Source organism: Octopus bimaculoides, chromosome 1 (assembly GCF_046866305.1).
Source record: "Octopus bimaculoides isolate indiv1 chromosome 1, ASM4686630v1, whole genome shotgun sequence".
Classification (NCBI taxonomy): Eukaryota; Metazoa; Mollusca; class Cephalopoda; order Octopoda; family Octopodidae; genus Octopus; species Octopus bimaculoides.
The window spans coordinates 78974533-79002267 of record NC_142928.1 but is presented as its reverse complement, the minus strand read 5'-3'; the positions used below and the strand labels follow the sequence as shown (position 1 = coordinate 79002267).

Sequence of the window (27735 nt, the reverse complement as noted above, 5' to 3'; positions counted from 1 at the left end):
CACAATACTCTTTGCTTGTGTAATTTGACACCTTTCTTCTTAGGTAAATATTTCATAATAGACCTTTTTGTACCTCGGAGTGAAATAATTTTTTTCCATTAGTTTTTACGAGTACATTCAATGTATCTGACCTTCAAACCCGCTGCAAGCCAATTTTTTCTGGAAAAGAAAGGTGGGGTGGGAGACCTCGGAGTTCCTCACCAATGGAGTTTATTTTGCAGGTTTTATCTTTCTTTTCCAAGGTATTTCACATACTTTCAATGAATGTGACACTGAAATCATGCGTAAATGACACCTTTCCTCTGAAAAGGAAAGATTTGGCTGCTATTTCTAGCATGCCCTACTACCATATAACAGCTATTTGTGAGAAATACCTGCCGATATTTTGCTGTGAAATAATTTTCTGACCCCTTCCCCACTTATTTTTCCAGAAAAAAAGTGGCTTGTGGTGGGTTTGGAGGTCAGATATGTTGAATGCACTCGAAAAAATCTGTGGAAAAAAATTATTTCACACTGAAGTACAAATGGGTCCTTTACGAAGTATTTACCCATGATTATTTACTGATACACAAATACACTGGTACAGAAGATCATAAACAATGAAAGTAGCTGTAATTATCTTCTTGGTACCAGAAATCGTTACAACATGATTATTTACTGATACACAAATACACCAGTACAGCATTTTTGTTTGACCCTTCAGCTTTTGTAACATTTTGTTTATGTGTTGGTGTACATAAATACACTAGTACAGAAGATTCTAAACAATGAAAGGAGCTGTAATAATTTTTTGGGGACCAGACATGGTTACAATGGTAAATGCTAGACAGGATGATTGACAGAATGAAAATAGAATGATAGAGATGTGTTGTATAAAATGTCCTTTACTATCTCGTATGCAATGAACATGCAAACACACAGAGATTCATATACAAAATGAGATGATGTGGTGGTGGTATAAAATGTCTGTTACTATAGTTGACTACAGAAAGAAAGATTACTTTTGAGAAAATATTATATATCGCTTTCAATCCAAAATGAAAATAAAAATTACATGTTAACTCATGACAGACAGGACAAATAATTTTATATATATAGAGATATCTATGTATATGTATGATTGCATGTATGTATGCACACACACACACACACATATATTTAGATATGTATGTATACATACATATATATATATATCCATATATATATATATATATATATATATATATATATATATATATATATATATATATATATATATATATATATATATATATATATATCCAGCTGTAGAAACTCTGCCAAATCAGATTGGAGCCTGGTGTAGCCATCCGGTTCACCAGTCCTCAGTCAAATCGTCCAACCCATGCTAGCATGGAAAGTGGACGTTAAATGATGATGATGATGATGATGATGATACATGCAAACATACAACAGGTCTCTTTCAGTTTCTGTCAACCAAATCAGCGCAGATTGCCTTTGTTGGCCTGGTGCTATAATAGAAGACAGTTGCCTAAAAGCTGTCATGCAGTGGGACTATACCCACAACCAGATGGTTGGGAAGCATACTTCATAACTATGCAGCCATGTGTAAATAAACACACACACACACACACACAGAGCAGCTGAAGATGCACCACTAGTGATGCCTGGCTACCCATTGCCTTTTGAACATGTATGCACATCAATATGTATAGGAGTTATTTGTTTCTGATGAATAGTCTTGCTTCTCTCACTAGACTCCCTGAATCTGACGGAGTTCCCCATTGGTAAGGCTGCTCGTAAACAAATAAATAGATGCACACATGCACACACACACATATATATATATATACACACACACATACTATCTATCTATCTATCTATCTATCTATCATTTTTATATATAATATTTTTACCTCTATTTCAATATGTATCAGATTTTAGTGTAAAGGCTTCAAAAACTAATATCACTTACTCTTAACATTAAGAAACATTTTAGATTGGACGATTCCCATCTCATTGAATGCAACAAACTTATAGACGCCCGTATCATCCGGTTTGCTGTTAGTGATAAGTAAGAGGTCAGGTTGAACCAACTGTAAACGACCTGTGCTGCTAATGTTTTCCCAGTCATTACCAATATCTGAAAATTCAAGAAAAATATTAAAGTTAATATTTATCATTTTTTAAATGTTTTTTAGTTCCACAACAGCCCACATCAAGCAAACTAGATTTTTGCAAATCAACATCTACAGGTGTTCACTGGTAACAGTCTAGTATGTTTACTCTTTTACTTGTTTCAGTCATTTGACTGCGGCCATGCTGGAGCACCGCGCTTAGTCGAGAAAATCGACCCCAGGACTCATCCTTTGTAAGCCTAGTTCTTATTCTATCGGTCTCTTTTTGCCGAACCGCTAAGTTACGGGGATGTAAACACACCAGCATCGGTTGTCAAGCGATGGTGGGGGGACAAACACAGACACACAAACACACATACATATATATATATGTACATATATATGATGGGCATCTTTCAGTTTCCGTCTACCAAATCCACTCACAAGGCTTTGGTCGGCCCGAGGATATAGTAGAAGACACTTGCCCAAGGTGCCACGCAGTGGGACTGAACCCGGAACCATGTGGTTGGTAAGCAAGCTACTTACCACACAGCTACTCATGCGCTTGTTTGTGGGAGAAAATTCCAGAGAACCAATTTTTTTGAGAAAAAGGACTGGGAATGATGGTCAGTACAACCACACCAGGAAAACCTTGATCAAAGCCTTTCCCGAATGGATCAACCTATCTTTGAATTATTGTGTTCACTTTAGGATGGTTCCTGTTTTTGGCAAAAAAATATAACTCGAGCATGTGAAGCTCCTGCTAGCTTTGAAAACAGTATCATTTGATAACATTAATGTGTCATTATAACAAGTTGCTTTTGTTGTAAGAAGCAGATGCCCAGAACTAGATAGCAGTAATATCACCCACAGAATTATTTTTGTTCAAATTGTTTAGTTTTGTGAGAAGTAGTTGACAAATTCTGTTATCTTGGTGATCTAATCAGCAATGAAGGTGAGAGGTGTGGTGGCACTATAGCTAGAGTAAGAACAGGACATAAACAGTTCAGGAAGTCATTATTTCAGTTATAAATAAAGGAATTGTCTCTTTAACCAAAGACCAATAGACATAGGCAAACATGGACATAACTGGAGTAAGAGAAATCAGTCATGGCATTGGTTTAGACATAATACATGTATGAAGGATAATAGTTGTGTGAAGTGCCATATAGAATAAGAGAAAGGAACATCTGAAAGAGGATGACTGGAGAAAATAATGTAGACGAGGTCTTCCAGAATACTGAACATCATAAAGGTGATGACATGGGATGATATGAAACTATAACAAACAGAAATTCATTGTGTTGGACAAAAGCTATCTAACCTATGCAAATGTAAAAACACACACACATAAACTGGTGTTGATATAGGTGTGTGAATGAGTTACAAAATACTCAAAATTATTTTCTTAACCTGTTTTCAATAAAAAAAATAAAAACATTAAGCTGTATATATATATATATATATATATATATGCACATATGTAAATGAAGCTAGCTCATAATAGGTTTGTGTACATCATATATATATATATATATATATATATACATATACACACACACATTAAGTGTGTGTGTGTGTGTGTGTGTATATAGTTGAAACAACTTTGTATATGTTTATGCAGTTGAAAACATTTATCCTGAATTACACAATGAGAGGTATAAATCTATTTAGTTCTAAATTTTTCCAATACCATTTTACTTACTTTGTCTGTCTAGACAGTTATAGATTTTTTTTTTCAGTAGTTTTATATTTTCTTTTTGTAATGTAGATATCATTTTGCTTCAGACTTGCTTTACCAAATGTTACTCCTCAAATTAAAACACAATTAAAATTAGTGTGATAAGTAAATTCTATTTATTTTAAACAATTCTTTTCACTGTGGTGTTTTTTTGCCTTTGTTATGTAGAAAAACTTCTACAACTAGTTAAAATATTTTTTTGTATTTTTTGAATAATTAATCTTAGTCATAGACACACATGTAAATCTATTTGACATTTTCCTTATAATATTTTGCCTTAATTTTCCTTTTATATCTTTCTACATTTGTCTTCTTATATAAATACAGTTAAATCTTTGCTTTTGACCTCTTTTCTTTTACATTATTATATTTCAAAGCTCACATTGTCTCTTATCTACATAGGTATTGACTCAGTTTGTTCAGGTTTAGTGATAATACCAAGATGGAAGAGATATAGAAATTTCTATTGTTGTTGGCACTCCGTCGCTTATGACGTCGAGGGTTCCAGCTGATCCGATCAACGGAACAGCCTGCTCGTGAAATTAACATGCAAGTGGCTGAGCACTCCACAGACACGTGTATCCTTAACGTAGTTCTCGGGGATATTCAGCGTGACACAGTGTGACAAGGTTGACCCTTTGAATTACAGATACAACAGGAAGTAAGAGTGAGAGAAAGTTGTGGTGGAAGAGTACAGCAGGGTTCGCCACCATCCCCTGTTGGAGCCTCGTGGAGCTTTAGGTGTTTTCGCTCAATAAACACTTACAACGCCCGGTCTGGGAATCGAAATTGCGATCCTATGACCGCAAGTCCGCTGCCCTAACCACTGGGCCACTGCGCCTCCACAATAGGCAGTGAAGACAATTGGTATATACAAAGTTACCCATATAACATGTACTACACTCAGCTGGAGCTCTTGCACTGACTCTATATGCTAAGCTTCATTATCACTAAGGCTCTCTCCTGCCAAAAGCACATCCTTAGCATAGCTTGGATTGCATCCCATGACTAGCTCTACTCTTCAGGGCCAGAGGACATTCCAGCCTCCAACAGCTGCTGACACATCTCCAAGGTCCAAGTGAGATCTACAATGGAGTATTACTTCCACAATTAGGATGGGATGACTACTATGTACACATTCTGGGCAGCATCGAAAGACAGGCCATTTATTGGCATTAAATTACAAATAGACATGCTCCAGCCTTTGCTTCCCAAACATGCTGTATCATTTATCATTTCTCTCTCCTTTTTTATTGCTACTTTATGGCCTTGCAGCTGGTTCGTCTTGTACTTTTTCCACCCACTTGCTTCTCTACTTTCCATTACCCCTGTTGAAGTCAACCTTCCCATTAAACCCCTGCACTAACCACTATGCCCAGTTGTCTTCTTGTCACCAACTTTTACCTGTTTCAAAGCAAACTAATATTTCTTCAAACAATGAACAGCACAATGACTGGACATATTTTCAATGAGGACAGCAAATGAAGGATATTGCTTGTATGATGGTGACACTCATTTACAAATAGTATGTAATGTTATGTCTAGATATTACAAGGAAAAGAAGGCAGGTCTGCCTACAGCCATAGGCTTTACTACATCAAAGCTCACTCAAAGCTAATTAAACAACAGCCGCATCATTTAAATATATGAATCTATGAGGAAACCACTTTTGCTTTGTCACTAAAACTACGAGAAACAACTGCCAAATGTCTTTCAAATGACATCCTACTTACTACTACATGGCTAATAAAGAAATCTATCTTAAAAAACGAAAGGGCAATGCAGTACTGAGTATACAAAAAAGGTGGGATTATCATAGTCAGACTTCCTTTGATCATAGATCTGTTGGATGAAGGCTGATATTGAACTAAGCTATATTGATTTTCTTCTGCTTCTAATTCAGGCACAAAGCCTGCAAATTTTAGGGGAAAAGATTTATTTTACTGAGCCTGAAAGGATGAAAGGGGAAATTGAACTTAGTAGGATTTGAACTGGGGATATACAGAGCTGGAATAAATACAGCAAGGCATTTTGCTTGATGCTCTAAAGATCCATCACTTTCTAAACAGCAACACCAACAATATCTAAATATGGCAGGAATTTTTGTTATGTTGCCACACATGTACACACACAGCCAACAAACTGATCAATGATGCTAAGAGAAAGAAGTGAACAAATTCTATCTGGTTAGAACCTAAATCTCTCACTAGTCATCTTGAAGAATGTGCAAGCAATGAGTGTGCCTTCAGCTTCTTATATAAACAAATGAATAAAATCTACCCAGTGTTTTGAGTACTTTCTTCTCTCATTTGTACATCTCATCTAAACATCTGTGTGTATGTTAGCATGCATGTGTGCATATACTTTTACACATACATACATATACTCACATCAGTACAGTGAACACAATCTGATTTTACAGTAGGAATTTTGAGAGGAAAAATGCATACGCACATAACACCGTCAACGTGCCTACACAAGTGTGGTTGGCTTTTACGTATGCGTGTGTGTGTATACATTACTTTTACTGGTATCAGCCAAAGGCTGCAGCTATGCTGGACACTACCTTTTGTATGAGTGGTTTTATTTCACACTCATTTCTCTGCTTTCTTTCCAGAACTGCTCCTGGTGAGAAGTAGCAAACTGAACAGAGCTGCTCTTCTTTGTGTTTCCTGTTGTAATATGAGTCAATCTGGTACTTCAGACAAAAATTTGTCCAAATGTTCCCTGCAAACATTCACAGCTACACCACAAAGATCTCATGTTCAAAAGTTGTGGGCCCTTTGAGACCTAAACTGATAGGACCCAGTGTTGTAACAGCTCATATATGTGTATATATATATATATATATATATATATATATATATATATATATACAAATTAAAAGGGTAAAGGATTATCAATTTATTAATTAATAAATCAATTAATAATTGATAATTTTTACCAAGCCCATCGGTATGAAACCACCATTATTGGTTGAGAACTTATTCAAAAGTTCATATATTTATAAATATAATTAAGGGATCAGCAAAATATTTGCTTCACCATATACCGAAGTTCAGAAAATAGCAGCTAAAAAAGCTGAGAATCTCACAGATAGCATCACTTGCAACTCACAAAGGCAAAAACAAGAAGAAAAAACAATGAAAAACTAACCAATTCAGATTGTTTTTTCTTCTTGTTTTTGCCTTTGTGAGTTACAAGTGATGCTATCTGTGAGATTCTCAGCTTTTTTAGCTGCTATTTTTTGAACTTCGGTATATGGTGAAGCAAATATTTTGCTGATCCCTTAATTATATTTATATATATAGTACTTTGCATTCAGATCTAGTTATGGAGACTTGGCATGGAAAATAATGTTATCAGTTGTTGCAACTACCTGACCATGTTGAAGAGGAGATGATGCAAACCAAGCTCATAATTTATCTGAGAAGAAACTGCAAATGAGACATAATGCTTGTTCATATATACATACATTATTTCATTTATCTACATTACATATACACATTGAAACCTATAAAATATCGAAGAGTAAGTTTTACAAATATATCCCACTGATATAATATGGCAATATTGTCAAATGGGCTGAAGCCATATTATAACTATCATCATGGTAACATTTACTACAGCAGGTAATAAACAAATAATGAAAAAAAAAAAAAAAAAATCACCTGTAGTAATGAAATTAGTTTCACTCAAAGCTCATACTTCTAGCAAACAAACGAATCACTGACAGCAAATGGCATGAAAAATGAGGTAAGAATTAATTATTCTGACCAAATGACAAACCGAGAAGAGAGATACTCACAACGGGACCAAATAACACTTGGGCCTGGTGCTCCTTTAACATTAGCTGTAAGTCGCACATCTGATCCTTCCCAAACAGTTTGATTGATTAATTTTGATCCTAGCATTTCTGGAGGTGAACCTGAAGTAAAATTTTTTAAAATAGTTAAAGCGAATAAAGATAAAAGAAACAGTATTTCATTCTGAAAGAAAAAGAGAAAAAGCAACATATAAACAAAGGTTAAAGCAATAGGTTTCAAATTTATTTCTGTGTAGATCATGGTTTAATTTTCTAAGCACAGTAGTTATAAATTTATAGGGAAGGAGAATAAGAATGTGTGGTGTTCAGGCCTTTCTCAAGGGTAATAGTTTGTAAGTGAAACGAATAAGATTCAAATGGATAAAATGGCCAACCTTCACAGCCTCATTTCATTCGTCTCTTACTGTTTGTTGTACAGTGCTTATTATAACAATATAATCCAAAGGCTGGAATGTGTCTATGAAAGGAGACAAGTTTGCTGTCTACCAATGCTTTAATGGTCTCAGTTCCTCCAAACTGCTAGGTTTTGTTCCACACTCACTCAGACATGCCAACTCATTCAACTGTTACTTTTCTTGTCACTCATTTTGTGTACAACCCTCAGGCTCTTCACAAACAGCTAGACCAATTCCTCTTGCTCCAAAATGTCACTTCTGCAGAACTCCCTCAGCATGAGTCTTGCCTTGTCAATTTTAGAGAAGGGCCTGTGAAAGCCATGGACAGAACATCTTCCACCAGGCCCACCAAGAAGAAAAAAAAAGAAGAAAAAACGGAAACAAGCCAACAAAGCAGTCTCTATATGGCCATTTGACTGCTAGAAATAACTACCTAATTTCCCTGAAATCATACTGCACAGTCTTAAAAATGACATCTAATACTACTTGTGATAATGTATTAGATACAATATGTTTGCAAATAAAAAAAGAAAAAAAGAATAAAGGAAGTAAATGGAATTATCATTGCTGGAAGGCTTTTCGTTATAGATTTTCTCAGTCAGGTCTGACCTGGGGCTAAACAACAATAAAAACAGCACAAACCAATGTATGAGCCTTTATGTAGTCTCTTAATTTGCTAGAAATAACAGTCTTGTAAACCACAAACCTCGTCTTAAAAAAAAAAAACCCTCAAAACGAACAAAAACAGGACTCACTGGATAATGTAGTTTAAGGCAAGTCTGCAACAAAAAATAGGGTGGTCACGGCTGGAAAGGCTTTGATAATAAGTCTGCTTGATCAGGATTGGGCTGAAACTAAGCAGTAGCAACAACAGTGCTAACACCTCATTGTGAGAACTGTTACATAATTTAACAAACTCCATTAATTGCATTTAAAATAGGAGCTGGATTACATCTAGCCCAGTACTTGATTGGTACTTCATTTTATTAACCCAGGAGGGAACAAAGGCAAAGTATTTTGTATGAGGATCTAATGATTCTGCCAATTCTATCACTCTGAAATGATAATAACGGCTGTTTCTAGCATAGGCATAAGGCCTGAATTTTCAGGGGAGTTGAGGTTTTTGACTAGATTGACCCTAGTACTTTATTAGTACTTTACTGGTACTTTATTTTAACCTATATATATATATATATATATATATATATACACACACACTTTATATATATAGGGTGTTCATAAATTACAGACATCACTAAATATATCCCCAATGGTTGTTATATATTTCTGATAACAAAATAGCTTATATAGGTTGATGTCTAAATTACAATAACCAACAATATGTTGTGCGTGTATAATAATATTATGATCATGAAATTAGCATTAGCTTATCTCACACTTTCTCAGGGAATCCCTCGGAACCTTTTGTGGAACCCTGGTTGAGAAACGCTGCTCTAATGATCCCATCAATATGCCACCCTAATAGTATTCATGATTTAGGCTCAAGGCTAGCAATATTGAGAGGGAGTAGATTAGCTGATACCATTGACTCCACTACTTGACTGCTACTTTATGTTATTGACTAATGGTTTCTAATTTAAGCACAGGGCTAGAAATTTTGAGGTAAGTGAGTTAGTTGGTAGCATTGACTCCAGTGTCATATTTTGCAGCATTGTAGACACTGAATTGTGGAAGATGTACTCTAATTAGGGAAATGTAATCCTAGGAAAAAAAATCTTTTCATACCTATCAAAGCCCCATGTATGTGACCAAGCAGTTCTTGGTGGGCATATGCTAAATGTCTGTTGTCAGACAAAATTGGTGGGTAAACCAGTAGAGTGCTCATATCCATCTTTGAGTAAAATCACCAGATAATGACCACCTACCTGGTGGTTTGTGGTCAGTTATTTATTGTTGTACACAGCAATTATCCAACTAAGACACCATGGTGATCTTACCACACAGCAATTATCCACGTGACATACCATGGTGACCATACCACATTTACCACTGTTGACCACCTATCAGCTACTGGCATCTGACTGCAACTCCTACAAACTACCTCCCATTGACTTCAGAAAATCACAGCAAAAACTTAACTAGCATCACAGAAGACAAATGGTAATTTTCAAGGTTTCTTTTTCTTAACAAAAAGAGCGTCTTCCAGACTGCAGAATATGGTATTTCACTGGTACTTTATTTTATTGACTCTGGAAGGATGAATAGTTAAATTGGTTTTGGTAGTATTTGAACTCAGAAAGTACAAGAATCAAAACAAATACTGCAGGCATTTATTCTGATGCTCTGTTCTCTGCTCACCCACTGTCCTAATAATGATACTACTCTTCTACTTCTATCAGGTCACAAACTTTGTCTGGTACTTTATTTGTTGACTCAAGAGGATAAAAAGCTACACTGACTTTGGTGGGATTTGAAAACACAACAGGAGTTGGGATAAACCCTGCAAGTTCTTTCACCTGATGCTCTAATGACTCTACCAACTTACAACCTATATTGTGTCTGGATCAAATTTGGTTAGAGACACTGTTACACTTACAATTCTTAACAACTAGAAAAGAAAATAATAATAATAATAATAATAATAATAATAATGATAATAATAATAATAATAATAATAATAATAATAATAATAAAGTGGAGTATAAACTGTAAATTCTCTAAATTATAGTCCTATAATTTGAACCAGAAAATGACAGTTTTCACCCATCTGTTTCAGAAAATATCAGTCAAATTATTCAATAAAACAAGTAATTTAAAACAGGCCTGGATAAACATAATTTAATTATCATCATCATTTAATGTTGAAATCTCTAAGATGAGTTATTGTTAATACAATTATAATTTTTCGGACTATTAACCTCATCTTTAGATACAGAAAATGGTTCAATATTTACATCTACAGTGTAGATGTAAAAATAAAACCACTTTTTCATCTTTAATGATGAGGTTTAATAGTCTGCAAAATTAAATTTAATTGTATCATCATAACCACCACCATTGTTTACTATCTATTTTCCTTACTGATATCGATCAGAGAGGTCAACAATAGAGTATGACTTCATATGTTATGATCCAAGGTTCATCTCATCAATGAATTCCACTATTCTTAGATTTCACTGAACTGATTAATCTTAAATATTTCTTTCTTCCTCTTCTATTTTGTTATCTTGTACCATCAATATCAGCCTATGGCAATAGATGATTCCAACTTTTTGCTTTTTGGTGCAAGTAGGCACCTATTACAGTCAGCTTTTTTTTTCCTTTTAGCCAGTAACTATCAGCCACCCATGTTTATAATATACATTTATTAGTGTATTCACTACCACTGATATTTAGTTGCTTCCTTACTATACTTACACACACACACACACACACAAACATATACACACAATATCTTGTCTTTGTTTGAAGTTAACTCTGCAGTATGTTTCTGAAAGTTAAAACATTGTTCAGAGCTCTAAAATGCCATGTCTAGAAAAACCAGACAACCATAATTATAATCCACTTAATAAATGCTACTTTGCATTTACAATTGCAAGTAATATTAATGGTAGCTAAATGGTGGGTGATCGAGTACATTTTCTTAAATTCCTTCTATTGTTCTAAAGTAAAAGCGAAGATAACTTTCTCAGACCTGGGATTGCCCAACACACCACCAGGAGTTGTTTATTAAACATTTTGGCTGTAGCAACTACCTACATATCTGAAACAACTGGAAAGAAAGGTTGTCAAGTCCAGCTTGTGCTGGGTTTCTTAATCTGCATAATCTTGGATGATATCTTAATTGCAATTATGTAATTGAATTATGACTATGAAAATCACTGATACAGTAAAACAATAATATTTTTATTTGTCTTGTTTTTGTTTTTTTACTAATACTAAATTTCATTTGGTATGGCAGTGGGTGTAAACAGGCAGGCATGAGATAATAAATAAACAAATGTAAAACTAATACTTTTCACTTGTCATAAATTGGAAAGTTATGCAGTATGATTGACCACTCTCCAGTTTTTTGTGTTCTGTGAAATTCATGCTATACTAATAGACTTACTGCATATGCAGTCAGAAATTGCAAGTGGAGTTCTTTAAATTGAATTTCCTCTACAAATTTCTTAAATGAATGCTGCATTGTCCTTTCACTGAGAACAGATATGCTCGTGTCACTTCAGACTGTGCTCCCCAATGACATCCTAAATGGCAGCCCACTGTGAGTTGCAGTCTTAAATACTTCATGCAATTCAAAGTTAAAGATCTTTAGCTAAATCCTTATCTATATGTCTCTCCTGCAGGTAGCATTCCATATTTTATCCATTTTTTTTAACCTACACAACCAAACCATTTGTTTATAGTAACTCTGGAACACAAGCCAATGGTGCCTTGTGTATGAAGAACATATATTTATGTGCTGACTGCCGTACTTGACATGAGCTGAAAATAATTTTAAAATGAAAAGAAAATTTCTCAGTGCCAACGTAAACTGTTTCTCAAACGGGGTAAGTTGAAAAACTCACAGAATTACAACTGGCCAAAAATTAAATTGAACTATGCATTTGGAGAAGTGGGCTTGATCTGATCTTCTTATTGGATCTCCATGACAAGGAACAGTCAATATAAAATTATTCAACTACAGTGATGCAGAGTTGAAAGTTTTCCAGAGAAGAAAATTTTTTAATTAGGCAATTTATAATGATGGTTTCTTATATAAAACAAAAGGCATGAAATTTAGGGCAAGGGACTAGTCAATACCAGTAGTTCCAGCTCTTGAATGATATTTTATTTTATTGATCCCAGAAAGATGAAAGGCAAAGTTAAACTTGATAGGATTTGAAGTCAGGGTGCATAGAGTTGAAGCAAATGCTGTGAATCATTCAACTGAACACTTTAATAGGTCTGTTAATTCATGACCCTTATGCAAATTATGATAATGACACGGGAAAATTTCAAGGTGCCTTTACATAATTCAATATTTGGTCAACTGAAATACTGGGAGTTCTCTCCCCTTGCCACTGGTGAAAAATAATCTTTGACGGTAGGTGGCCAAAGAATTTTCTCATTACACTTATAGATTTTGTTAGTTAAAATTAATTTTTGGCTCACTGTATCAAGTGTAGTAAGTAGTACTTTACTGTATCCATGCAAAAAGCACCATGCAATATATTCCAATGCCCCTATTTTAAACTGTTCATCAATTAATTTTCTTCACAACAAAACTATCAACACTGTAAATTGTGTTATGGTTAGATAACCATGTATTAATTGTACTTCACTGAAGAGTTCCAACAAGACTAAAACCTGTTTGGAGTTGTCACATTAGCTATTACATATGACTCACTATCTTCTGTATAATCTATAATATCATTCTGTTATAGTTTACGTATGTAATGCTTGTCAGTGGAACAAAATTGAAGACATAATTTGTTATACACACAAGATGTGTTTTATTCATAAGGCAATTAATTGACTGATAAGCTATGGAACTAAATCAAAGACATAATCATAGATACAACATTTACATTATTTATATTATTCATAAGAAAATTAATTGGGGGAAAAATATTCAAAATTTAAGTGTGACTAATACATACAGTGGAAGTCAACTTTCACTGAGTAAGACTACTTCCTAAACTCAGTAAGTCCATGCAAATGTTTTGAGAGTCCATGAATTTGTTTTGAGTGGATAAAGTATATAATGTATATAAAGAATATAGTTTTCCAAGATGTTCTTTGGAGTGGATAGTGTGACACAGCACTGAACCTGCATCTCAGCACAATCAGCTATAAAACCAGTAGCAAAACAGTGGTTGAAACAACCAGATACTACTTGCACTTCAGGATTTTTAATATGTGTATGGTGTCACATAAAAGTGCCCATGTGACGCCATGTAAAAGTACTTTTACAGTGCCACATAAAAGCTTCCAGCACATTCTGTAGGGTGGTTGGTGTTAGGAAGGGTAATCCTCCATAGAAACCATGCCAAATTGGACTAGAGACTGGTGCAGCTTCCTAGCTTGCCAGCTCTGGTCAAACCTTCCAGCCCATGCCAGCATGGACAACGGACATTAAATGATGATGATGATGTTTACCTTCTCCTAGAAGGAAGTTCTAATAAGAACTAGGGTTTTTCACTCCCAGTGGTTCACATGTTAGTTAACCCATAGTTGGGAGCCTAACAAGTGCTATTACTCTAGGACCAAGTAGATCTGGTAACAATAGTAGCTAAGCAGTGATACAACACTCTTCAAAACCTTGGAACTCTCAAGCTAGAACCCCACTATCAGATGCACAACTTAGTACAGCAGCTACTGTGTTTTGTTAACTGGGACTGTGGGGTTAAGACCAGCTATATGTACTTTTCTCAGAACGAAAATAAGGATACAGCACAGTATATTATCATCAGTGAAAGTTTTATCAACATAGATACATACTCTATAGAATAACATTATAAATACATTTAAATTATTTGCTATGTACATTATATTTTAAAATCATATTTCCATTTTTAATTTTAATAACAGCTATATTGGAAAAGTGAAAAGCAGTGAATCAGTAATTTTCTCATGGACAACTGTGTGTAGTCTTTCTAGATTGCATTCACTTGTTGATGTAAATATAAAAATAATAGGTAACAACTCTCAAGGTAGAAGTAGTAAAAAGTATACAACAAAGAATATAGTTTTCCAAGATGTTCTCCCTTCAGTACAATCTATATGAATTTCCTATCCATCTTAAGAATTAATCACTTCAGAAAAAGTACAATTCCAAAAGAAATTATGTATTTAATGATTTCCAATAAATTTGCAACAATTTTATATTTTCAAAATGATGGTGAAATTTCTGTAGGTATTGTTGATTTATATTAATTTTCTGTTGATTGAAATTCTGGGGTGTCCCTTATCAAAAGCAATGTTATTGGTGCTGATGTTACAGTTATAATTTAATTGATCTGAAGATCACTTTTGGCTTACTGCATCAAGTATGGTAGCCTGCACTTGTTTATAGCCTTACTTACTAAACTGTTGTTGTCACCATCATTTTTAATGAAGGAGGGGGAGCAGCTACCACTGCCATCACCACCACTGTAGTCACTTTTACCATTATTATTACAAGAGGCAGTGGCAGTCACAATAAACTTTTGCTTTGATGCATAATTACTTTGATTTGTAGAGGTACAGCAGTTGTAAAGTGAAGGTGCTGGACTATTGTACACCTCGTCAACAGTCCAAGTCACACTACAACAAATTAACCACCCCTCTCTCTCTCTAATGAAGTGCTTTTCCCAAAATCTTAGACTCTACTTCTCCTGCACAGCATAAAATTTATTCTACAGTTAGAACTGTCTGCATAGAAATTGGGTTGTCTCTGATGAAGGTGCACATAATTTTACCTGCTTCACTTTACATGACTGACAGAAATACAAATTCTAGTGCCAGTTTGTAATTCTGCTGTAAAAACCAAATTGCAAGCAGGGAATGACAGATGGGAAAAGTCAGAGAATATAAATTCTCACTTCTTCATGCTATCTTTTATCAATAAATTGGAAGGCTACGATACTTTTTACTACAAAACAACACTTTTGGGTAAATCATTTAGCAACATTTTTATTTAATTACTCTTTTCCCCAATATATTTATAATTTTATTTATGTATGTATGTATGTACACACACACACACACACACACACACAGATATATTTGTATGTATGCATATATGCATGTCAATACATAGCAATAAACACGTCATAACCTGCTCTCAGTAATGAAAATAAGATCCTAACGAGACATGGAAAATCTCTTAAAAAGACAGGAAGATATTTCTGAAGAAGAACAGGTGTGTTCTAAGACTCAATGAAAGTTCCTCCAAGAATTCAATGGAGAAGATGCCAGGACATAAGAGATGTTCCCAAGAAACAATAAACACATTAAAAGAAAAAAAGAATTTTTCATACAGTCAGAGATAAGGCAATGCCTATGATCCTTGTACAGAGTCTGAGAGTTGTAAGAGAAAGGGAGGAATATTATATTATCCTCAGGTGGTAAATTGGCAGAGTTGTTAGAATACTGGACAAAATAGCCTATGACACTAATTTTAGTTTCTTGCTTTCTTAGTTCAAACCCCACGGAGATCAACTTTGCTTTTATCTTTCTGGTATTGCTAAATAAATGTACCGTTCAAGGGTAGTGGACAATCAAAATTGTTAGAGCATCAGATGTGGTTGTATGAAGCTTAGAGGTCTGTTGTGGATCTTTACATTCTGGGTTCAAAAAAAAAAAAAAGAAAAAAAAAGAAAATGAAGACTTGGTTTGAATGCTTAAAACAAAGGGGGTTCTACTAAAAACAATCAAGAGTCAGGTTTCTATGTTAAACTGGGCAATGATCAAGTCTGTCACCAGAACATAGAATTTCTAAAATACAAAAAAATAAATAAAAATGAAAAAAAAAAATAGAAGAATGTTTTCCTGCATAATAAAAATTTTCTTTGGTTTGATTGGAAGTATAATGTATAAATAATCCTAACAAAGTTTACAGTGAATAGTGTCTGTAAGAACTGGTATAAATAGAATAACTTCCATATAACCTTTAAAGCAATCCCTTTTAACCAAAAATACCTGTGACATTTGACTCTCCTGTCTGAGATAAATTTCTAGTCAAGATCAAAAAAACAAAAAAATAATAATAAATGAAAGAAAATCAAAGTGAAAAACAACTACAACACCAGCAGCACAAATTGAAATGAGGAATTAACAGCTTTTAATCAGGTTTCACTAACATTGAGGATAAAATGAGATTTTTGCTTACTTAGTTTTTATGAAGAAAATACAAGAACAACATTTTCTAAAAGTCTCTTATACATAAAAATATGGTGCTGCAGAATAAAAAAAAAAAGAAAAAAAATCCCAACAAACAACTTTTATATCTAAATGACAGTTAAGAAAACTAGGAAATTTGACTGCTGATAAAGCTTAAAGAGTCACTAAACCAGGGGAACTATTGTGATATTAAGCTCTCTACCAATATTGCTGCTGTTACTGGTGCTGTGTGCATCACTGTGTGACTGTGTGTGCATGTGCAAGAATATATATATATATATCTATACATCAAAATATATATACACACTCACACATACATGCAAATATACAAATACATATACATATGTGTATACATATATACACTCACACATGCATGCATATTATATATATATATATATATATATACATATATATATATATATACACACACACACACACACACATACATACATAAGCACATATTTATTTTTGTCCACCCACTCAACTATGCATTCTCCGACTTTTAGCAAGAGGGAACTAAACAATTTTCAGGAAAGCAGTTAGTTGAATAATAATAATAATAATAATAATAATAATAATAATAATAATAATAATAATAATAATGATAATAATAATAATAATGATAATAATAATGATAATAATAATGATAATGATAATAATAATAATAATAATAATAATAATAATAATGATAATAATAATAATAATAATAATAATGATAATGATAATAATAATAATAATAATAATAATAATGATAATAATAATAATAATAATAATGATAATAATAATAATAATAATAATGATAATAATAATAATAATAATAATAATAATAATAATAATGATAATAATGATAATAATAATAATAATAATAATAATGATAATAATAATAATAATAATAATGATAATGATAATAATAATAATAATAATAATAATAATAATGATAATAATAATAATAATAATAATAATGATAATAATAATAATGATAATAATAATAATAATAATAATGATAATGATAATAATAATAATAATAATAATAATAATAATGATAATAATAATAATAATAATAATAATAATGATAATAATAATAATGATAATAATAATAATAATAATAATGATAATGATAATAATAATAATAATAATAATAATGATAATAATAATAATAATAATAACAATGATGTTGACGATGACAATGAATATGCTGATGATGATACTAATAATAATACTAATATTGATAAGCAAGTGCATCTGACATTTAGAGATTACAGTGTATATTCACTCTATGCATTCCCCACCTGAAATACGATTAGCAACAGCAGCAGCAGCAGCAGCAGCTAATGTGTTCAATTTCGAAAATGTCTCAAAGTATGCTGCAACATGATTCATTCTGGTTGGAAAAGCTGAAAATACAACAGCATGATGTATACAGACACATACATTCACCTCTATCCAGCCACCCATCAATACGTACATACATACATACATACATCTATATTATATACATATGAATATATACATGCATACACAAGCACATCTACATACACACATATATATATATACATATACACATGCATATGTACACACACATAATTATATATGTCTCCATACATATGTATTCATATATATATATGTATTCATATATATATATATATATATATATATATATGAATAGATATTCATATATCTATATATATATATATTTTATATATATATATATATATATATATATATATACACACACATATTATGCACACATATCTATATACATATTGCATACACTCATGTATATTTACATACACATCAACACATGCATAAATACATATTGCAATGAAACTTCCAGAAATGGGTTTGACAGTAGGAGAGAGGTACACAAAACAAATAAAGGGAAAAAAAGGAAATCTTTTTTTCTAATGAAAATCTTCAGTGAAAACTAAAATATAGTGTGACTGGAAAATCACACTGAAACCACTTTCTTTTTTAATGCACAGTTAGGCAGGTGGGAAATAATGTACACATGTACTTATATAATTTATACATGTATATATACATGTATAAACTATACATGTGTGTGTGTGTGTGTGGTAAGTAGCTTGCTTACCAACCACATGGTTCCAGGTTCAGTCCCACTGCGTGGCACCTTGGGCAAGTGTCTTCTACTATAGCCTCGGGCCGACCAAAGCCTTGAGTGGATTTGGTAGATGGAAACTGAAAGAAGCCCGTCGTATATATGTATATATATGTATGTGTGTGTGTCTGTGTTTGTCCCCCTAGCATTGCTTTACAACCGATGCTGGTGTATTTATGTCCCCGTCACCTAGCGGTTCGGCAAAAAGAGACCGACAGAATAAGTACTAGGCTTACAAAGAATAAGTCCCGTGGTCGATTTGCTCGACTAAAGGCGGTGCTCCAGCATACCCACAGTCAAATGACTGAAACAAGTAAAAGAGTAAAGAGTAATGTGAGTAGCTGTGTAGTTCCTCTACAGCATGAAACCTGTTGCTTCTGGACCCTTCTCTCTCACTTTAACACCTCATCTCATACATGAATTTGTTTCCCTCTTTCTCTCTCTACCCTAGCGCCACTCAGCTGAAGGAAATTTTAGTCTTGCGAGTGGCATGGCAACCCCACAAGTGCTGGTGCTATGTACATGCTGTAAAGTGGTTGGTATTAGGAAGGGCATCCAGCTTTAGAAACCATGCCAAAACAGGCACTGGCAAATGATCCAGTCTTTGGATTTGTCGGACCCTCTCAAACAGTACAACCCATGCCAGTATGGAAGATAGATGTTAAATGATGATGATGATATATAAGCATGTGTATATGTACATATACCTTTATAAGTGTGTGTGTGTGTGTATATATATATATATATATTTCCAGGCACTTGTGCTGGATGGCACGTGTAAAGACATTCGAGCGAGATCATTGCAAGTGCTGCCAAACTGGCTCCTGTGCAGGTGGCACGTAAAATACACCATTTTGAGAGTGGCCGTTACCCAGCACCGCCTGATTGGCCTTCGTGCCGGTGGCATGTAAAAGCACCCACTACACTCTCAGAGTGGTTGGCGTTAGGAAGGGCATCCAGCTGTAGAAACTCTGCCAAATCAGATTGGAGCCTGGTGTAGCCATCTAGTTTCACCAGTCCTCAGTCAAATCGTCCAACCCATGCTAGCATGGAAAGTGGACGTTAAATGACGACAATGATGATATATATATATATATATATATATACACACATATATGCATGTGCATTGTGTGTGTGTGTGTGTGTGAGAGAGAGAGAGAGAGAGAGAGAGAGAGAGAGAGAGAGAGAGAGAGAGAGAGAGTAGCACAGGTGTGACTTCTCAGGCTGTCAAGTGACCTACATTCTTAGGCACAGAAAAAGAAATTAACCAGCTAATTCAAAGATTACAAATACAATTTATAAATGGAGCAGTAAAAATATGTAAGACTTTTCTCAAGTTTAAAACATGAGTTTGTTTTTGTTACTTACAATCCAATGACAGATTTGTATCTTCTTTTAGAAATTAGCTCCTGGTTTCAAATAATTAAAAACAGAAAAGAGTATCCATGCACAAGTGCATGTGCGTACACACACACACACACACTTATGTTTGCATGGTTTGGGAGATCTTTCCCAGTCGAGCATCACAAAATGTTTTGTGACACCTCATCCTCTCATTCATTAGAGTTAACTTCAGCTTTCTGAGATCATCTTTTACCACCTCTCCTGTTATCTGACTCTTCTACAAGTTCCGACCACTTGCATCACTTGGCATTTCTTTAGCCAACAGTCATCCTCCATATACATCACATGTCTTATACTAGCTCAGTCTAGCAGCTTGCAAATTACATCTGATTAGTTTGTATATCAAGAGTTTCTTTGATCTCATTTCTGCTCTGTCATTCATGCACACTAACCTAATACTCCTGGTAGAGCAAGCTTCCCTCCTTTCTTTCAAGCGTTCATGCACTCACTACATTAAATGCTCATGTTTTGCACTTCAACACTTCACATTGTATAGAAGCATTGTGCACTTTTGATCTTTAGTTGGACACTGAATCCCTAGTCTGCAGAAATAACAACTCCTAGACTTTTTCCCTCTTCAATCTTTCTCTAGCTGTTACACTTTCAGAAACATCCTTGTCTACTGCATGCTTGGTTATCTCAGTAATGGAAACTACCAGCTATTTCTAGGGAGCCCTCACGTATTTGAAAGAATTTTTTTATAGGTTAACTACTTCTGCATCTCTGCTGCATATGAAGCCCTTTTCCTCAGTCAGCTTGCTTAGCATCTCATTGCAATTCTCTTGTACATCCTGAGCTGATATTTGGTACATTGCGTAGTATTCCTGTCCTCTTTCTCTTGTATGTTGAACAGTCACTTCCTTGACAGTAGTAGACACCAGTTTTCTTCCCAACAAACTAAAGTTATTCTTTGCTAGTTTTATTTTAAGACCTCTCAATATTAGGTTTTCTGATACATTGGAATTTCTTCTGTAATTCTTCAAAAGATTCAGTTACAGTAACTAGGTCATAGAGAAGTTACCATGGATAGTCAATTTTTAATTCCTCTGTTATGGCCTGGAGAACTGTAATAAACAATATGAGGTTAAGAACTGAATCCTGATAGACACCTTCTTGCATGCTTCATTCCTTACTGAAACCGTTTGTAAGTCTCTGCATGACTCTCACAAGCCTTTCACCTATCTTTTTTCTTTGTTTCAGTCATTGGACTGCAGCCATGCTGGAGCACCACCTTCAAAAGTTTAGTCAAGCAAATAAACCCCAGCACTTATATATAAGTCTGGTCTTTATTCTATTTATGCCATTCACTGAACTGCTAAATTATAGGATGTAAACAAACCAACACTGGTTGTCAAGTGAAGGTAGGGAAACAAACACACTCCTCCTCCACACACACACCAGGTTTCCGCCAAGTTTCTGGCAACTAAATTCACTCACAGGGCATTGGTCAACCTGGGACTAGAATAGAAAGCACTTGCTCATGATGCCATGCAGTGAGACTGAACCTGTAACTGCATGTCTGTAAAGTGAGCTCCTTAACAGCCAGGCCTACCAATTTTTATTAGTGACCACCAGATAACAAAGCAGGTTGTCCTGTTGGATGCTTTCTCTATGCCAACAGTGTTAGATATAGTTGCTTGCTTTTTAAGATTTCTCTTGTAGTTGACTCTCTTGGAAAAGAGCATCAGTGGTTTTGTGCTTTGGCATAAATCCAAACTGCATCCCATCTAAAATAATTTTCATCATGATTAGTTATGCCACAATTCTGTTATTTTCACAACTTGGTTCAACAGTTTGATGCCTCTGTAGTTGCTTATAGTTAGAATACATCTTTATTCTTGTAGCAGTTGATGATACTGTTATGCCAGTATCATTCGCATCACTGATCCTTTCTAATGCTATCTCATTGACTACACAAGTCATCACTGTGAGCCCTCCTTTGCTAGATATTTTCAGTAGTTTAGTGACTGTCTCTGTTGGTCTGGTTGCTTTCTCTGCTTTCATATGCACTTACATAACATATAATGGTGTAAAAAGTATTGATGCATGGTGTTTTTTCATATAAATATATAACACCAAAGTGCCCAGAACACATATGTAGAGAGTCTCATAGAACATAGTGTACATACTTAATACCTGCTTTTACTTCTGTTCTGAAATTTCATGCTGGTGTTCAGCTGCTGGGCACAAAACACTTTTATACAATTAAAAATGAATTTTAGAGAACACTGTAGCTGAATGGGACCAGTATAACATTATGGCAGAGATATAAAAGAGACATTTATATATATATAATATATATAGGGTCATCCCATAAATAATGCAGTTTTTCAGTTGCATGAACTAAAAGTTGGAGGGGATGGGTAAACTACCTGCATCAACTTGCTATAAAAGTAGGTAGTAATTTTACCTTGTCCTTATTCTTAGTGCAAGTTTGAAGAGTGCAGTTCAATTTAACAGTTATTTTTCCAAAGGTATAATGGAAGTGGAAAAGGATCATATTCAGCATATTTTGCTTTATGAGTGTAAGGAAGCTTAAGGACCTTTCTTATGGTCAGAGATTTAGGGACATCCTAATTGAGAAATTTGATGAGAGGAGGAGGAGCTACAAACTTGTGACAGAAGGCAACTGGGAATTCCTGAAAGACAGCTTGCTGAGTGCCACAAACCAAATCTGTGGCTGGTACAAAGTCCCTTCCATACCTAGGGTAACGTGGTGGTGGAACAATACTGCAGACAGGGCCATTAGAGCAAATAAACAAGCCTGGAAGAGTGGGGACAGCAGGGAACTGTATCAGATAGCCAGAAGGGAAGCTAGGAGGCAGGTATATCTAGCCAAGAGAGAAGCAAAAAAGAAGTTTACATATGTTCAGCGTTGTGAGGACCAAAGAACTTAAGTATTTCAGATTGCAAGACAGTGTGTGAGAGAAAATTGTGATGTCATAGGAAAGAAATGTGTCCACAGGGATGATGGTGCACTTGCATTTAATGATTCTACAAAGAAAGATGCTTAGAAATACCTTTATGAAAGACTGCTGAATGCTGAATGTGGAGAACAAATGGGAGGAGGAGAGTCTGCCAAATGCTGACCAAACTGAGGAACCAGCTACCTGAATTGATAGTACCCTGGTAGATAAAAAGATTTAGGATATGAAGACAGGGAAGCCCCCGGCCCATCAGAAATCACTGCTCAGATGCTTAAAACATCTGCCAGCATGGGTTATGATCTAGTCACCCATGTTGTAAATCAAGTGGTTCATGAAGGAGTCATACCCAATGACTGGTGTAGCAACACCATAGTCAACTGCTACAAAGTCAAAGGTGATGCCTTAGATAGAAATAATTACAAAAGTATCAAATTGTTGGATCAGGTGATGAAAGTTACAGAGAGACATAGCCCAACTAATTAGGGAGAGAGCTAGTTTAGATGAGATGCAGTTTGGTTTGGTTTTGTGCCAGGGAGAAGCACCACTGATGCTATATTTCTGGTAAGGCAACAAAAGGAGAAATACATAGCTAAAGACAAACCTCTGTACTTGGATTTTGTTGACATGGAGAAAGCTTTTGACAGAATCCTCAGATCCCTCATCTAGTGGTCAATGGAGAAACTAGGGATAGACGAGTGGTTGGTGAGTACCTTACAAGCCTTGTACAGGGAAGCTATCAGTTTGGTGAGGGTGGGCAACAAGTAGAGTGAGGAATTCAGGGTACAAGTAGGGGTTCACTAAGGATCAATGCTCATCATAGTCCTCCAAGCAATAACAGGAATTCAAAACAGGCTGCCCCTGGGAGTACCTCTATGCTGATGGTCTTGCTCTTATAGCTGAATAACTACCTGAACTAGAGAAGAAGTTCCAGGTATGGAAGCAAGATCTAGAGTCAAAGGGTCTTAGAGTTAAACTAGCAAAAACCAAAGTCTTAGCAAGTAGGAAGGCAGACAAGTTACAAATCACTTCAGGTAAATGACCCAGCTCAGTCTGTAGAAAAGGTACAGGTAGAAACTACATAAGATGCACTCAGTGTAAGTTCTGGACACATAAAAAGGTGCAGCAACATCAGAAGAAGGTTAACAGAGAAACTAACTTTTGTATGTGGAACGTGCACAGGTGCAATAAATGCTGAAAATGTGCAGAAAATAGACTCCATCAACTGCCAGGGATGCAAGCTAGAGGTAGTAGATAGCTTCTGTTATCTAGGTGATCAAGTTAGTAGTGGAGGTGGATGCTCCAAGAGTGTAGCTGTGAGAATGAGTTCAGAGAGCTCCTACCCCTGCTGGCAACAAAGGGCCTCTCTCTCAGAGTGAAAGGCAGATTGTTTGATGCCTGTGCGTGAACAGCTATGCTGCATGACAGTGAAACATGGGCTATGACAGTCAAGGACATGTGTAGGGTTGAAAGAATGAAGCTAGTATGCTTTGCTGAATGTGCAATGTCAGTGTGAAGCATCTTGAGAGAAAAGTTATGCATAAGAGGAATCAGATGTGGTGTGCAGGAGAGACAACTGCACTGGCATGGTCATGTGATGTGTATGGATGAGGTCAGCCGTGTAAAGAAGGACTGATCTCTAACTGTGGAGGTGAAGCATGATTTTTGAACAATGGGCCTCACAAAGGCAATGACTTGTGACTGAGACCTTTGGTGATGTGCTGTGCTTGAGAGGACTGGTCAAGCCAAGTGTATCCATGCTAGTGGCATGTAAAGAACATCTTTTGAATGTTGGGCCACATGGAAGCAAAGTGGCTGAGTTCCTTTCGAGTGTTGGGCCTCACAGAGGCAATGACCAAGACCTTTGGCATTATGTTGTGCATGAGAAGACCTATCAAGCCGAGCAAAGTCACAGTCATGGTAGACACCGGTGTCATGTAAATTGGCACCCATGCCAGTGGCACGTAAATGCACCCCAGTGTCATGCCAGTGGCACGTAAAAGCACCCATTACACTCTCAGAGAGTGAATGTGTGCTCTTTTTTGCTGTCAGATCTCATGAATGAACCTTTTTTGGACTGAATAGTGACTGGTGACAAGAAATAGGTTCTCTATAAAAATGTCAAGCACCAAAGACAGTGGGTAGAGGAAGTAGAAACACTGGCACCACAGGCTAAAGAAGGTGTTCACTCACATACGATGTTGTTATCTGTTTGGTGGGATATGAAAGTTTAGTCCACTTTGAACTTTTTAAATCCAAACCAAATGATAACAAAGAGATCTACTGTGAGCAGCTTAAGTCAGCACTAGAAGAAAAACAACCAACTTTGGTTTCAAGACAAAAGGTTTGCTTCCATCAGGATAATGCTCAGCCACATGCAGCAAGGAGGACATTCCAAAGGCTGGAGCAGTTTGAATGGGAAATGATCCCCCACCCACCATTTGATTATCATTTATTCTGCAGTCTTCAGTAGACGAGGTCAGGACAGTACTGGAGGAGTATTTTTCATCACAGACAAGTGAATTTTGGAAGAGGGGCCGCACAGGTCTACCAGATAGATGGAAGTGCATTGTAGAAGATGAAGGAGAGTATATTTTAAAAGGAACTTTGTTTATCTTAATTTTGAAAAATAAAAGAAGTATAAAAACAAAACACATTATTTATGGGATAACCCTATATATATATATATATATATATATATATATATATATATATATGCAAATCTAAAATTGAGAGGCTAAAGAGAAATTTGGGGATGCAATCTAGAATCATTGGGCAGTAGCTGCACAATTCCAAATATGTAAAGATGTATTTAGAGCAACGGAACTTTCTGTTCCCGAAGAAAAAGGTTAGTCTGAGATGTAGTTTTGGCGTTGGGTAGATAACTGGTTGCTGGGAAAAATCATCATACCATGCGAGGCCTAAAATCTATAATAAAATTGAAAGTTTTTATCTGCTAGTTGTTTAGGTACAGGGAGTAAGGTAATGTTGCAATATGGCCTCTTTGATACATTTAGAATTCCCTACTTGGTAAATAGGTTTTATGAGAGTTTACATCTCCTTTAAAGGTCTTCTTATGGCCAGTATTTTCTTTATTGTCTCATCACAGTTCACATCTTGCTTAATGCTCTTATTATGATTAAAATCTTGCTTAATTGTCTTTCAATGGTTAACACCTTGCTTCATGCTCTTTTAAAGAGTTAACATCTTACTTAATGGCCTTTTGAAAGTTAAATCATTTCTTAATAGTCGTTTGAATATTAACACCCGGCTTATTGTTTATTGCTAAGAAATTTTAATTCAGAAGTTTCAAATTTTGGCAGGTTTTCTCTATCATCTCTTAAAATACGCTATTTTTAAATGCCTACTCGACACTTTGTACATACATACATACTGAATTAAAAAAAACTTTCTTCCCAAAACTTCTAGTGTAAGAGAACTTTACTCACCCATTTTTGTCTTCTTTACTATTTAATTTTATTTTAAAAGTTAACATATGAATGAAATTTTGAACCTTTAACAACACCGTGTCTCCATCATAAAATCTCAATTCTATAAATAATGTTCATGCTCAGTTAAGGTATTAAAAGACAGAAAGGTGAAAGATTTTAAAGACCAAGCCACAATAACTATGAAAGTTCTCCATAGAAATTCTAAGTATTTGGAGAGCAATTAGAAATAGATTTCAGAATATTACATCAAATTACATTAGCATATGTGAGTACACATATATAGATATGTATATGCACACACACATATATATATACATATGTGTGTGTGTGTATGTATGTGTATGTGTGTATATATACACACTCGTGTATATATAACTGTTTTTTCTATACATTCTTGCATGTTTTAATATCAGTTATGGAAGGAAATATCTTGCAAACAGATTATATCATCAAATCATCAGAGATTTCATAACAAGCAAACCATTTCAAGTATCTTTCAAGCAGTAATATCGAATCAACAAATAACTGTGTTGAGATAGATCCGACACAGATGTTAAGTTTGTTGGTATCGAAATGTTGTCATAATACTTAAAATTTCCTATGTTTGTTAAGCAATCTCTGATGATGTGGTGATGTAATCTGTTTACAAATTATTTACTTATATAACTAATATTATTGTTAATGAAACATATGCAACGGTATATTGAATAAAAGTAGGAGTTAATCTCCACATTTCTTTTTTATATATAAATATATATACACATACATGGGTGAATGATTCTCTGTTGATTTCGGCAATGAGAATACAGCTGTTTGATCAGCTGAAAGGCTTGCTCATTATATTAACATATAGGTGACTGAGCAATTCACAGACACAAGTACTCCTAAAACAATTCTCAAGAAGTACCAGCAAAATACCAGTATGAGAAAGGGTGTGACAACACCGTAG

The 27735-nt window shown here is 34.9% G+C and overlaps 1 protein-coding gene across 8 annotated transcripts in view; it reads right to left on the bottom strand.

Annotated features, from left to right (window-relative positions):
• LOC106871456 (protein sidekick-1) overlaps nt 1-27735 on the bottom strand; it is a 589083-nt gene that overhangs the window by 204826 nt on the left and 356522 nt on the right. For all 8 annotated transcript variants that reach the window (XM_089352508.1, XM_089352475.1, XM_089352495.1 and 5 more), the window contains 2 exons: nt 7646-7765; nt 1955-2122 (listed from right to left, as the gene is read on the bottom strand). In XM_089352508.1, coding sequence (XP_089208634.1) covers nt 1955-2122; nt 7646-7765 — 288 coding nt within the window. The remainder of the gene's footprint in view (nt 1-1954; nt 2123-7645; nt 7766-27735) is intronic.